We start from the raw sequence: 14,068 nt of genomic DNA, 5'->3' as shown, positions 1-14,068 counted from the left end.
CAGAGTTGCCTCAAAGCACTTCACAAAGGTAAGGTCTAACCTTACCAACCCCCAGAGCAACAGTGGTAAGGAAAAACTCCCTCTGAGGAAGAAACCTCAAGCAGACCAGACTCAAACGGGTGACCCTCTGCTTGGGCCATGCTACAAAAGAAATTACAGAACAATTCACGGACGAATATACAAGAAATGCAATTGGCGCACAGAACAGGAGGATCGCCAACATGAACACAACTCCCATCTCTGGATGGAGCTGCAGCTTAAACAGGGAGAAAAAACAGAATCAGGCATCAGAAAGACAAAAAATACTGTATAATTTGTCAGCATTAAACAACAAGAAAAACAGAGAAATACTAAGGTGATCGCCGGCCACTAGCCCTAAACTTCACTAAAAGACCCAGAATTTAGGTAAACTTGAGGCCGCGGCCCGCTCCAATTACTAATAAAATGAATTAAAAGAGTAAAAAGCGTAAAACAAAACTGTACCAGTATGCTAGCCATATGAAAGGGAAAATAAGTGAGCTTTGTACATTGGACTCAGTCAAACATCTTTACACAGATTACAACTGGTACAGAATGCTGCTGCCCGGCTCCTCACAAATTCTCGTAAACATCACCATATCACACCTGTTCTGCGCTCTCTCCACTGGCTGCCAGTGCAATACAGGATCCAATACAAACTTCTCCTGTTTGTTTTCTGCTCCATCCACAGTTTCGCACCTGCGTATCTATGTGAGATTCTGACTCTTCACCAGCCCAGCAGATTTCTACGATCTGCACAGCTCTACTTGTTGGAGCAGCCCAGGTCTCGAAGCAAACAGTGGGGTGATCGTGCTTTCGCAGTAGCAGGTCCTAAACTTTGGAACTCGCTGCCCCTTGACTTGCGTGTCATCTCGGATCTGCCCCTTTTTAAAACAAAACTCAAAACGTATTTGTTTAGATGTGCTTTTGATACTTAGTCTTTTTAGACTTGGGAATAAAATGAATCTGTGTTCCTCTTTTTAACTATATTTTAAATGCGATTTTTATATGTACAGCGCTTTGGTCAACTTAGGCTGTTGTAAGGCACTTAAATAAAATTTGATTGATTGATTGATAAGTGCGTCTTAAATCTGGACTTGAAAGGCTCCACATAATCTGACTGTTTTATTGATGCAGGGAGATCATTCCACAGAACAGGGGCATGATAAGAGAAAGCTCTGTGACCCGCAGACTTCTTATTCACCTTAGTGGTCCTGCAGTAGTCCTGCACCCTGAGAACATAAAGCCTGGGCTGGTACATAAGGTTTAATTAGGTCAGCTAGGTAGAAGGGTGCCAGTCCATGAATAATTTTATAGGTTAGTAGCAGAACCTTAAAATCTGATCTCACTGGGACAGGAAGCCAGTGAAGGGATGCCAAAATGGGTGTAATGTGGTCGAACTTTCTGCTTCGTGTCAAAAGTCTGGCTGCAGCATTTTGAACCAATTGGAGACCCCTAATGCTAGACTGCGGTAAACCAGAAAATAGAACATTGCAGCAGTCCAATCTAGAAGAGATAAATGCAGGGATCAGGGTCTCAGCATCAGCCATAGACAGGATGGGACGAATCTTCGCTATATTTCGCAGGTGGAAGAAAGCAGTCCTAGTAATATTTCTAATGTGGAGGCCAAAGGACAACGAAGGATCAAAAATTATCCCAAGGTTCCTCACTTTGTCAGTGTGATGTATGACACACGAGCCGAGGCTGAGCATTAACTGGTCAAATTGATGCGGATGTCTCACTGGACCACGAACCATCATTTCAGTCTTATCAGAGTTTAAAAGTAGGAAAATTCTAGACATCCAACTTCTCACGATTTTATGTGAACGAGATTACCTGTTTGTTGTTTTGTTTTTCTGTGCCTGGAGCAGGATGTGCTGGGGTGGGGGTGGTATTTGACTGATTGTTGGTCTTAACAACAGTAATTATGGGACATATTCAAAGACACAATAAACAGCAGAGTTTAACCCTCTAAGTTCAAAGGACGTGGCAGTGCAACCAAATCTGTTTTTGTCATGTTTCTAATAATAAATCAGTGACAGAATGTCACAGAGACTTCATACAATCATTTCCTGAAACCACACAATGTTATCTTTAACCAATCACAGAGCCTGCAAAAGGTCACATGGCTCACTCTGCACACTCTGTGTGTGTGTGTGTGTGTGTGTGTGTGTGTGTGTGTGTGTGTGTGTGTGTGTGTGTGTGTGTTCAGGAGGCAGACTAATTCATACTGCCACTAAAACCTCATAACTGAAAAAAAATATATATATATAACCCAATGCTAAAATACCCTTGGCTGCATGACCATTCTGTTCTTTAAAATTTGTAGTTGATTAATTAATTACTAAGATTATTAAACTGTCCTACGTACAATTTGTACATGTTCAAGAACGCCCCTCTATCAATCAATCAATCACAAACAATATTTACATTTTAACGGTGTCTGCAGGCGTGCGTGCGTGCATATGAGCTTTTGACAAGAGTGGAAGTTGTGCAAATCAAAGAATATTTGTAAATCACCCTCTGTGCACTTGCAGGTATTGAGACAAATTTAACTCCATAGGAAGTTAGCTCCGAGTTAGTGGAAGTTAGCGTGCATGCTAACATCTGCAAAATGTCTTGTAAATGACTCCAGAGGTGTTATCAGGTTACAAAAAGAGCGTTTTCAGTTTTAGAAGTGTTTATTTCTCTCTTACTTTGACATAATGACATAATTTCATAGCCTTAACAGTGTGCATATCATGAATGCTTGGTCTTGTTGGATTTGTGAGAATCTACTGGTACCTTGTTTCCCGTGTAACAATAAGAAATATACTCAAAACCTGGATTAATCTTTTTAGTCACATAGCACTACTATTATTCTGAACACTACTGTATAAGACGTATATAAACGCACAAAACAAAGCGGTGTTGGAAAGACCAGCCACTGACGTCATGGTGCAGCTGTACTCTGATTGGCTGTCACCCCAACACTCAAAAACAAACACAACAGATTGAAACAGTATGTGACTTTTTAACCTCTTAAAATACCTCTTAAAATAGGTCAACATTAGCCGTCTTTGAACTTGTCCAAGGTCTGTGTCCCAAGAATGTTGCTTGTAAATTTGAATACTTTGGCAGGAATAGGACTGGACTTATGCTGAGCACAGACAGATGGACAGACAGACGGAGGCAAAGCCTTCGCAATACCCGATGGCCATATTTGACGGCCTCGGGTAATAACGGTCCCATCAGCCTGAAAACACTTTTTACTTAGTCCTTCAGAAAACAAAAAAACATGTGGATGGACTTTTTTCTGTTTTTTTTTCTAGGATCTGCAAACTACTACTGCTACAAAAAAAGAAGAAAAAACCACCTTAAGAGGAGAATGAGCGATGGTATAGTAAAATCAAGAATCAAGAAACCACGCCGAGTGCTCTCAGGGTTAGAAAGCAGATGTTCTGTATAATGATCAATAAGTGAGTACAGCAGCTGACTGCTGTCTGTCGACTTGTGTTTGTATGAAAACAAATGTGTGACTGCATAAACGTCACCATGCCAATGTCAGGTCAGTGATGGTCTCAACCACTGTGTAGAGGGCAAACACAATCCAGTACATCATCCAGCGGACCTGTGGAGACACAGACAGACAGAACATCAGCCATCAAGTCTCTGGTCTCAGCTTCACACAGGAGTGTTGCAGGATCTCAACTCCATTATCTCCCATCCTGTGATGCAACATCAGAGTTAGCACAGTAGAAAAATCAAAGTCCTATATAATTCTAATTATGACGAGCACACTGCCTGCGGGAATCCACAGGCTCTGATTGGGAAGTGTTTATAAAATAGGTAGCTCACATTTTTCAAATTAGGGCTGCAGCTATCGATTACTTTAGTAATTGAGTATTCTATTGATTATTCTGGTGATTAGTCGAGTAATCAGATAAAAAGTACGCGTTTTTAAACAACATCAACAGTCCATGGCTCTTCCTAAGCAATGGCACATCAGGCAGATTGTCAAATTTAGTGTATCCCTTTCTGTTTTCCTGGGTAATTATTTATTTTTTCACATCTTTACAATTTGGATCTTTCCCAGTGTCAGGAGCTCAGCACGCCCCTGACACCGGACCGTAAGCGCAGCCGGTCGGTGTAGTCCTCAATCAGTCAGGCTGCACGTGAATGTGAGCACAGCCTGTGGAAAAACTGGGCTCTGGAGTGCAGCTTTTCCACAAAAGCCACATTGCTAAATCCTTTCTGCTCCCTGTCGATGAAAACTTGACTTAAAAGTGCACGTATAGTGGAGCAGATAAGTATGACTTTTGGCCAGAATTGTTCCTTTTTTCCCTCAAACACTGATTTATGAAGAACCTTCATGCCAAATCTGGTGCTTGTATCGCCATGTAAAGGATTGTTTCAGTTATCTGCTGCACTAGTAGAGCAAAGCGCAACAAGCGGACCAAACCGTGTGTTGTTTAAAAACTAGACAAACACACAGCTTTGCTTTAAATGCACAGTAAGTCTAGTTCAGATGATCAGCGCGGACCCTCTTTCTCTTAAAAGGCTTTATTTTATTCTGTGTCGTGTTGGAAAGCTGTAGCTTTTGGTGCTACATTGATTAGCTCTTACACGGCTCATGCACATGCTCTAGTCATCTTCTGTTTTTTTTCGGAGGACGTTACAGCACCGCACACAGGCCTGTCATATGTACTACAACGTTAAACGGAGCTTCGAGGCAGAGAATTAGCCTTTAAAATTTTTTGGAATCGAATTATTCGAGTTAATCAACTAATCGTTTCAGCTCTATAATAAATTAAGCAATGCGCTGGAATGGCATGCGAGTCCAGAATGTTTTTAGAACCTCAAACCTCAGCAATTTTACAATGAGAACTCAACCCTTTCATTTCCTGTTAATTATGTAATTTTTAATGCTAGTTTACTGTCGTAATATATTTATAAATTGTTTAGGTTCTTGTTATCACATACACATTATTATTATTATCATTATTATTATTTTATTACTACTGTTTTGTCATTTCATTTTTAAATGAACCACAACGGAAATAAGTGTTTTCACATTCTTGTGGCATCCATGTATTTTTAACGTAGTTACAATTATATGCACTTACACTCACGCTTTTAATATAAAGATGATTTACTGCCCCTTGCTGCAAAGGTGTGTGAGTCCAAAATGTAATTAGCAACATTAGCTAAGAGTCCTATCAGTGTCCCGTTTCGGTGGCATTCATCCTTGATCCAAAATATATTTAAGCGCACCAAATGGCAATGTCAGCTGTGCCCTGATCGAAGTTGTACGCACAGTTGTTTGTCTTTACTAACATGAACCACAATAACAATATTTAAAACCCCAAACTCACATGGCGGATTGCAGCACAACATCCATTGTTTATTGGTTAGCTAAACTTGCTACTTTCTCCAAAAATATCAGCCCTATCAACTTTCTGTTTTCGCAGCGTTCATCCTTGACCAAAAATACATAAGCACACCAAACGGCAAGTGTCAGCTCTCCCCAGTTTTCACGTGATCAAAGCCCTACATACACATGCACACACACGGAGGCCACTTGGCTATTAAAATATAGATGAGGTAAGATGGTAAATTACTCAACCAGCAGTGTTTCTCTTTGCTATTTGTTATAGTAAGCAAGGTAATCAAGTTATATCAAATTCTTTGTTCTGACGACTCCATGAACTGGAACGTCATTTTAAGGTTAAGAGAGAAAAGAAATTAAATATTTGATCAAAATATTGGAGATTTTAATCAATGAGTAAGGAAATAATGACACTGGTTCCTATAATCATCATCATCATCATCCATTTTCTGCCAAAACTCACAAGTTCTTACAAACAAGTGGTGAACCCACAGTCGTCTGGTGTTTCAAATATTCGGTATTACATTCCCACTGTACAACAGTTTCTGTCCACGTGTTTCAGGAAAAACAAGAGTGCTCTGAGAGCGCAACATCCCCTGCTGGCAGATGCTACTTTGGTACAAATGCTTGCTACATTCTGATAACATTTCACAGACTTTTACCAATTTTCACAAAATTTGTCCTAAACATGTGAGGAGTTGATTTCAGAATGCAGGGACCCACTCATGAATCTTAACGAAGATCTTTAATCAGTCCCTGGCACAGTCCATTGTCCCACCCTGCCTGAAATCCTCAACCATAGTCCTCGTTCCACAGAAACCCCACATCTCAGGACTTAATGACTACCAACCAGTGGCACTAACACCAGTGGTGATGAAGTGCTTTGAGAAACTGCTCCGTAGTCACATCATAGCCCCCCCCCCCCCCCCAGTCTTGATCTCCACCAGTTTGCCTATAAAACCCCTTTCACACCAGGGCTGCTCCCAGTTGTGTCATGTGTCGTCATGATGACGCTACGTGGAAGCAACCTAGTGCCGAGACGATGCAGCTCGGCGCCACAACAGCACGAGGGCGCAAAGGACAAAGCAAATCGAATGCCAAAAATTAAACATTTTAATTTTTGTTTCCGTCCTCTGCTCGACGCAGAATTAAGCGGTTTCAGTGCAAGTCAGAGCAACAGGACGGTACTCAGCGTGACTGGAAGCCACACATTCACAAGACAACGTTACCCGACGGCAATTTATGATTCCTGCTGTGTTCCATTGTTCCCGCAGACACAGGATTGTTTTTATACTGTGTATTCAATACAGTAAAAACTACACGGTCAAAAAAGAACACAGAAAAAAAAATGCTGATTGCAGCTCCTCACTCTTCTCTCACAAAAGTGTTTCAATAAAATCCATAAACGTCCTGCTCACAGACTGATTGCCAGAGACAGGACATGTCCAAATCCAGTAAAAAGTCCGGAAATCTCCAGTCTACTCACGGACGAGTCGTTCACATGTGAACAATTACAAGAAAGAAAAAAAAAAAGGCTGGCTGCGCTCCTTGCTCTCCCCTCAAACTCTCTCATCATTGTGTTAAATAAAGGACATAAGTCCTGCTCACAGACTGATTGCCAGAGACAGGACATGTCCACATCAAGTATAACTCCAGACATCTCCACATTTACTCACGGACGGTTCGTTCGCGCGCAAGCGTGCATCTCGCGGTCACAGGAGGAAAGATAAACTATAACAGAACTCAGACCTGCAGCCCTGCACAAGAACAAATATAAACTAGAAGAGAAATCGGAGTGCACAGTCTGGCGGCAGCCAAACTGTGCACTCTGATTTCTCTGTGCAGAGAACCTGCAGGCTGCGTTCTCACCTCCTCTCTGCCCCCCTGCTGTGCGCACCTGACACCACAGGAGGCAACTCGAAGCAGGTCCAGTGTGAAAGGGGCATAAGCGTCAGCACCGGCTCCCCCCAGAGCTGTGTGCTGAGTCCCTTACTCTACTCCCTTTATACACACAACTGTTCACCTGTCCATCACAGTAACACCATTGTGAAGTTCGCTGACGACACCACGGTGGTGGGGCTCATCTCCGGTGGGGGGGGGGGGGGGGGGGGGGGGGGTGAATTGGCCTACAGAGAGGAGGTGGAGCAGCTCTCAACATGGTGCAAGGCTAACAACCTGCTCCTCAACACAGCAAAAACTAAAGAACTCATTGACTACAGGAGGAAGAAAACAGAGGTCACACCACTATTTATAAACAGGGACTGTGTGGAGAGGGTAGCAGACTTTCACTTTCTTGAAGTGCACATCAAAGAAAGCCTGTCCTGGAGCATGAACACCAACTGAGCTGCTGAAATAGGCCCAGCAGAGACTGTACTTCCTGAGACTACTCAGGAAGAATAACATCACACAACATCTGCTGGTGACCTTTTACCATGCCTGCATAGAGAGCATTTTAACATACTGCATGGGTGTATGATCATCAATACCAGCCAAAGGATTGTCGACTGCCTTCTCACCACACTGAAGAGCTACACAATGACTGTTGTCTCAAAAAAGACAAGAACATTATCAAGGACATACACCATCCGGGTCACTCCCTGTTTGAAATGTTACCATCAGGAAGAAGGTACAGGTCACTGAACGTAAGGACAAAGAGACTCAAACACAGCTTTTATCCATCTGCAATAAGTAAGTAAGTAAGTAAATTTTATTTATATAGCACCTTTCACAGACAAGAGCCACAAGGTGCTTCACAACATAAAAGCAGAGTACACCACACAAAACATCAGACAATGGCCGAGACATAAAAACATAAAACATAACATAGGATCACAGAGTAGCCTAAAAGCTAAGCAAACGCTTGAGTAAAAAAGAAAGTCTTAAGTTGGCTTTTAAAAGTATCGACAGAGTCCAGTGAGTGCAGAGAGAGCGGGAGACCATTCCAAAGCCTGGGAGCAACAGCCTGGAAGGATCGCTCTCCTCTGGTTGCAAAATGGGTGCGAGGAACCATCAACAGATTTTGGTCCACAGACCTCAAAGCCCTGGCAGGGGCATAAGGCTGGATGAGGTCACAGATATAGGGAGGCGCCTGGCCATGTAGAGCTCTAAAAGTTAAAACCAAAATTTTAAAATTGATCCTGAAGGACACTGGCAGCCAATGAAGTTCCTTTAAAATTGGGGAAATATGAGTCCTTCTGTTAGCTTGTGTCAGAATTCTTGCTGCAGAGTTCTGTACTAACTGCAGTCGACGCAACTCCTTCTTGTTTAGACATGAAAACAAACTGTTACAATAGTCTAAACGTGTTGACACAAAAGCATGAATAATAAGCTCTAAATCATTTCGAGACACCAATTTCCTGAGCTTAGAGATATTTCTTAATTGAAAGAAGCAATTCCTCGTCAGCTGTTTACAATGCTGTACCAACGACATGTCTTTGTCAAAAATGACACCCAGGTTTCGAAGACATGATTTAGCAGACTGGCCCAGGTCTCCCAAGTACTGCTGAATACCTGGAATATGGGCATCAGGGGCAATAACCAATGTGTCTGTTTTGTCTGCGTTAAGCTGAAGAAAGTTATTCGTTAGCCATTGTTTAATTTCCGTCAAACAATGGAGGAGGGAATCAAGCCTCTTAATCTCAGATGGCTTAAAGGAGCAGTAAAGCTGGATGTCATCCGCAAATAACTGGTAAGAGACATCAGTAAATCTTTGAATGATCCTACCTAAAGGGATCAAGTACAATAAAACAAAATGGGGCCCAATACAGAACCCTGAGGGACTCCACATAACAGGTCCGCAGACTCTGACCTTATCTGGTTAGCAAAAACGCTAAAGCTGCACCCAGACAGATATGAAAAAAACCACCGAAGAACTGACCCCGACAGTCCGACATGATCCCTCAATCTATTCAGCAGGACCTGGTGGTCAACAGTATCAAAGGCAGAGGACAAATCCAAAAGAACCAACACGGTGGATTTCCCAGCATCAGCAGACATCATAATGTCGCTGGACACTTTCAAAAGAGCCGTTTCCGTAGAGTGTTGTCTACGAAAACCGGACTGAAACCTGTCATGAATGTTATTCTGATCCAGGAAGAGTGTCAGTTGGTCTGAAACCACCCTCTCGAGGATCTTAGACAGGAATGGGAGCTTAGAAATAGGTCTAAAACTACTTAGCTCCATTTGATTTAAACCTGTTTTTTTCAGTAGGGGCAACACTATGGCATGCTTGAAAGCACTGGGAAACACACCAGTGGACAAAGAAAGATTTACCATTCTAGTAATACACGGACCAATTACCTCAAATACTTTAATAAAGAGCCTGTAGGGAAGGATGTCCAATGAGCAAGAGGAAGGTTTCATCTTGCTCACCAATGCCGAAATATCAGCAAGTGTCACAGCCCTAAATGAAGACCAAATGCTGGGAGCAGGCTCAATAACAATAGAAGTACCACACAGGGAGGGTGGAATTTTATCCTTAATCAACTTGATTTTGTCAGTGAAAAAACTCAAAAAAGCATTGCTGTCAGCTTCAGAAAACACAGGAGTAACTGAAGCAGCAGGACATACAAGAGAGTTGATTGTATCAAACAACACTCTGGGATTCTTCTTATTCACAGACACCAGCTGACGTATGTAGACAGAACGGGCACTCTCAGCCATTTTGTTATATGATAGAACCAGCTCCCTGAGATGAAGCCTGTGAACCTCAAGTTTAGAGGATTTCCACAGGCGTTCAGTCCTTCGACACAGTCTCTTAAGACTTAAGAGCTCCTCATTTATCCAAGGGCACTCATTTTTCTGTAAAGACACATTGTATTTGACAGGAGCCAACTGATCAAGAATAGAATCACAGTGTTGGTTAAAACACTGGATAAAATTGTCCATATCAAGAAAATCAGTGAACAAACAAGGATTAAACATAGAAGAAAATCTTTCTGCAGTTTCAGCAGTGATGATACGCCTCTGAGACTTAACTTCTAAGAGCTTCTGATCAGAGCTGGAAAGCAGGTCAAACGGTCGCTCAAGTGGACATCTTTTATAGACATATTTAAAATGTCTAGGCCAATGATAAAAGCTCCAGAGCAGAGCAAGATAACTTGTCATCAACATGAAGGTTAAAATCTCCAAGAATTAAAACAGATTCTAACGTTATAATAGAGGATAAAAGTCACTAAAATCCTTAAGAAAGGCAGTAGCAGGGCCTGGGGGGCGGTAAACCAACACACAGAAAAATGGGTTTGAGTAATAAATAATAAATAACCATCCTCAATGCCATTAGAGGACAATAACAGTGTGACTGTGCCAACTGTGTATGTGGAGGTGTGTGTGGTATGAATGTATGCATGTATTATGTATGTATGCATGTGTGTACAGTATATCTGGGGGTTAGGGTATACAGTGTTTATGTATGTATATGTATTTATATGCTGTTTTTACCCATGTGACTGGGTATGTATGTGTGTGTCGCTACTAGGGCTGCCACAACTAGTCGACTAGTCACAACTACGTCAACTATTGGAACCTTCAACAACTAATTTATTAGTCGATGAGTCGTTTATTTTATTTAAGTCTTTGTTTTTCTCCCAATTCATAGTTTTAGGCAGCGAGCCGTCCTGCCGTCATTTGGACGTTCAAATTTTGGGAAAAACGGCAGATTAAAACAGTGGCCGTCTTGTTCAAAGACGTTTAAAATACACAGTTTACAGACAGAGCTGTCGGTGTGTGTGTGTGCGCGGAGTCAACTGGCTTCAGACTGCGAGGGAACTATCGGTGCACTTGAGACAGCGAACGCAGAGCAGAGAGAGGATTTTAATCCGAGAGAACATGTTTAAAAAAAAACAACAACAAAAAAACACACACACACACAGCTGTATAATTGGTTCTTTTGCTGATTCATACATTTTTGAATATTAAGTACTGCAAGGCATAAAGAATATTATTGTTTGGAGCTAGATCAAAATATGTGGAAATATATAAAGCATAGACTTATTTAAATTTATCAATAATGAAACAGTATTTCATCAATAAAATGAAAATGCAATGTTTGATTGTTACAAAATCTTCGCTACCCCAGTATGTAGGTATTGTAGGAGCATGATACATGTATGAGAAGAACTGCATCTCACAATTCATGTTTTAGTGTTAACTGTTTTATGGCATATGAAAAGATTTGATTTTCCAATGTATTGTCATAATTTCTGTCCTGACATATCAATATTAAACTGACAGAAATAATTTGGAAATATCTGGAAATGACCATACTATATGACAAAGGTATTGCGAGCAAAATCTTTAAGGGCTGTGTGCTACCAGTAAAAATTATTAGAGTTTTATGAAATTGTACATGATGTGTTTTTATGTTAGGTACAACAAATTTAGAGGGTGAGACTTTTAAGTTTTTTGAAAAAAAAATTTTGACCATTTTTATGGACCACCTGTTGTGTGGGCCGCCAGAAGAGGAGGTACTGCTGGCCCACCACCAGAGGGCGCCCTGCCTGAAGTGCGGGCTTCAGGCACGAGAGGGCGCTGCCGCCACAGACACAGCCGGGAGTGACAGCTGTCACTCATTAACTCCTGACAGCTGTCACTCATTCTTCATCATCGCACTCCATAAAACCCAGACGTCATCTCCACCTCATCGCCGAGATATCGTACTTCATTGGAGGTAATATCCTCAGCCTTTGTGGTATTTTCTGAATCTGTCTATTGTGAGTGTTTGCAGGAGTACCGGTCCTTCATTTGTGGAGGCTGTGCAGGACGGCACTCTTTTTCCTCTGAGGGATCGCTGCAACACATATTGAGTGAGAGGTGGAGGTGTCATTCCCACCGTTGTTGTTACTGGGTGTGCACACACCTACACTTGACTGTCTTTGTTCTCGCCAGCAGTACCAGGTCCGACAGTCGGGGACGGTGATCACCTGGGAATTCGGGACTTGGCGGCTCCAGTATTCACCAGGTTCAGTGGCGGCGGAAATCGTGTGGTTCCGGCTCTTCTCAGGACAGACATCTTCTATCCTCGAGCCTGCCCACACGTCACCTTTGTGAATTGACTGTAATCATATTCTGAGATTGTATTTCGTTGTGCACATTTCACAACATTAAATTGTTACTTTTTGGCTCATCTATTGGCCGTTCATTTGCGCCCCCTGTTGTGGGTCCGTGTCACTACACTTTCACAACACCACCCTAATATATATATACATATACACACACGTAGGAATGTTGCACGGACTGGAGAACACTTTAAATTTTGTTGTACATATGACAATGACAATAAAGACCTATTCCTATGAAACTGATAGGTGTCTAAATTTGTAGGGATGGAGGGACAGACAGACATACACGCGTACATTGCCATGACATTATCCCCCTTCTGCCAGCGAGGGATAAAATGAGAGAGTCTTCAAGGATTTATCCTCACATTCATGAAGAATTGAGACAGGAGACTCAATGTTTACATCCACAATTAGTCAGAGTAAGGTTATATGTTCATTTGATTAAAATTTCTCCAATCCATAAAGAGGTTCTACGTACCTACCGTGATAAATTTTGCAAGACTTTTGCAGGAATATTGCCTCAGAAACTATCATGATAAGTATGCCTTATCACATGTCTGTCCTTGGGACTCGGGCTGATACAGATACATCAGCGCATGATACAGGGCGTGATACATAAACAGACATGTAATAAGATATTTATCCCAGATTACAACAAAAATAAAGATGCGGGGGTGGTGGCCAAGTGGTTAATGCGCTTGGTTTCAGTTCAGAAGGCTCCGGGTTCAAATCCCACCCCTGCCACATTTCTCCATGTAATGTGGAGTTGTGTCAGGAAGGGCATCCGGCATAAAACCTGTGCCAATTCAACATGCAGATGCACCTTGGATTTGCTGTGGCGACCCCGAGTGCAAACAAGGGAGCAGCCGAAGGGACTTACTTTTACAACAAAAATAAAGACAAACAATAATCATACACATGAATCATGTAGAACGAATAATGCAGGCAAATCATTTAAATATCTAAAATACGGAATGTTCTTATGTCTCTCTATAAAGTCATGAGTGTCCTCTTCACTGATGTCTCACACCTTCAGTATGAGACTCAAGTTGTAGAATTCTCCCTGCCAGGAGGCTAAAACTTTCTCACCTTGATCAGACATCTTGGTTGAATGAAATGATCGGATCCTGTATCAGGATCCTGCACTTGTCACCAGGGTAACACAAATCGGGGTGTGTCACTGGTGTGGCAGAGAAAGGGGGCTCCTGATTGAATGAAAAGCAGGGCGATACAAAGCCTGTTATTTTCAATCTCTTATTTTGTATTGCCCTGATTTTATTGCCACAGCTTCCAGGGCAGTAAAATTGATAGGAAAAGTGTATCATTTATCAGCCCTATTTTTTCTTGTATCTCATGAGGGCTGTTTCCAAGTATAGGGCACATTTTTGTTGTAATATGTGATAAACAATATTATATGGCTGCATCGCTACGCACACTCTGATTGGCTGGGAAAATATCAGACCGGTTACCGTGACAATCGAGCCGGAACACGTATCATATTCGTTACAAAAGAGAAAGCTAACAAAAAGATTAGAAAACCAAGTCAGACATGAACATACTCCATATAAATATCTTAACAGAATCGGGGGGGAAAAAACAAAAAAACAAAACACAGATTGAAATC

At 41.8% G+C, this 14,068-nt stretch overlaps 1 protein-coding gene across 2 annotated transcripts in view; it reads right to left on the bottom strand.

Annotated features, from left to right (window-relative positions):
• LOC117505613 (receptor expression-enhancing protein 3-like) overlaps positions 1-14,068 on the bottom strand; it is a 95,062-nt gene that overhangs the window by 50,673 nt on the left and 30,321 nt on the right. For both annotated transcript variants that reach the window (XM_034165195.1, XM_034165196.1), the window contains exon 3: positions 3,552-3,628. In XM_034165195.1, the coding sequence (XP_034021086.1) occupies positions 3,552-3,628 (77 nt within the window). The remainder of the gene's footprint in view (positions 1-3,551; positions 3,629-14,068) is intronic.

Source organism: Thalassophryne amazonica, unplaced genomic scaffold, assembly GCF_902500255.1.
Source record: "Thalassophryne amazonica unplaced genomic scaffold, fThaAma1.1, whole genome shotgun sequence".
Taxonomy (NCBI): Eukaryota; Metazoa; Chordata; class Actinopteri; order Batrachoidiformes; family Batrachoididae; genus Thalassophryne; species Thalassophryne amazonica.
The sequence above is the reverse complement of the archived record's forward strand: the minus strand, read 5'-3'. Positions and strand labels throughout refer to the sequence as shown.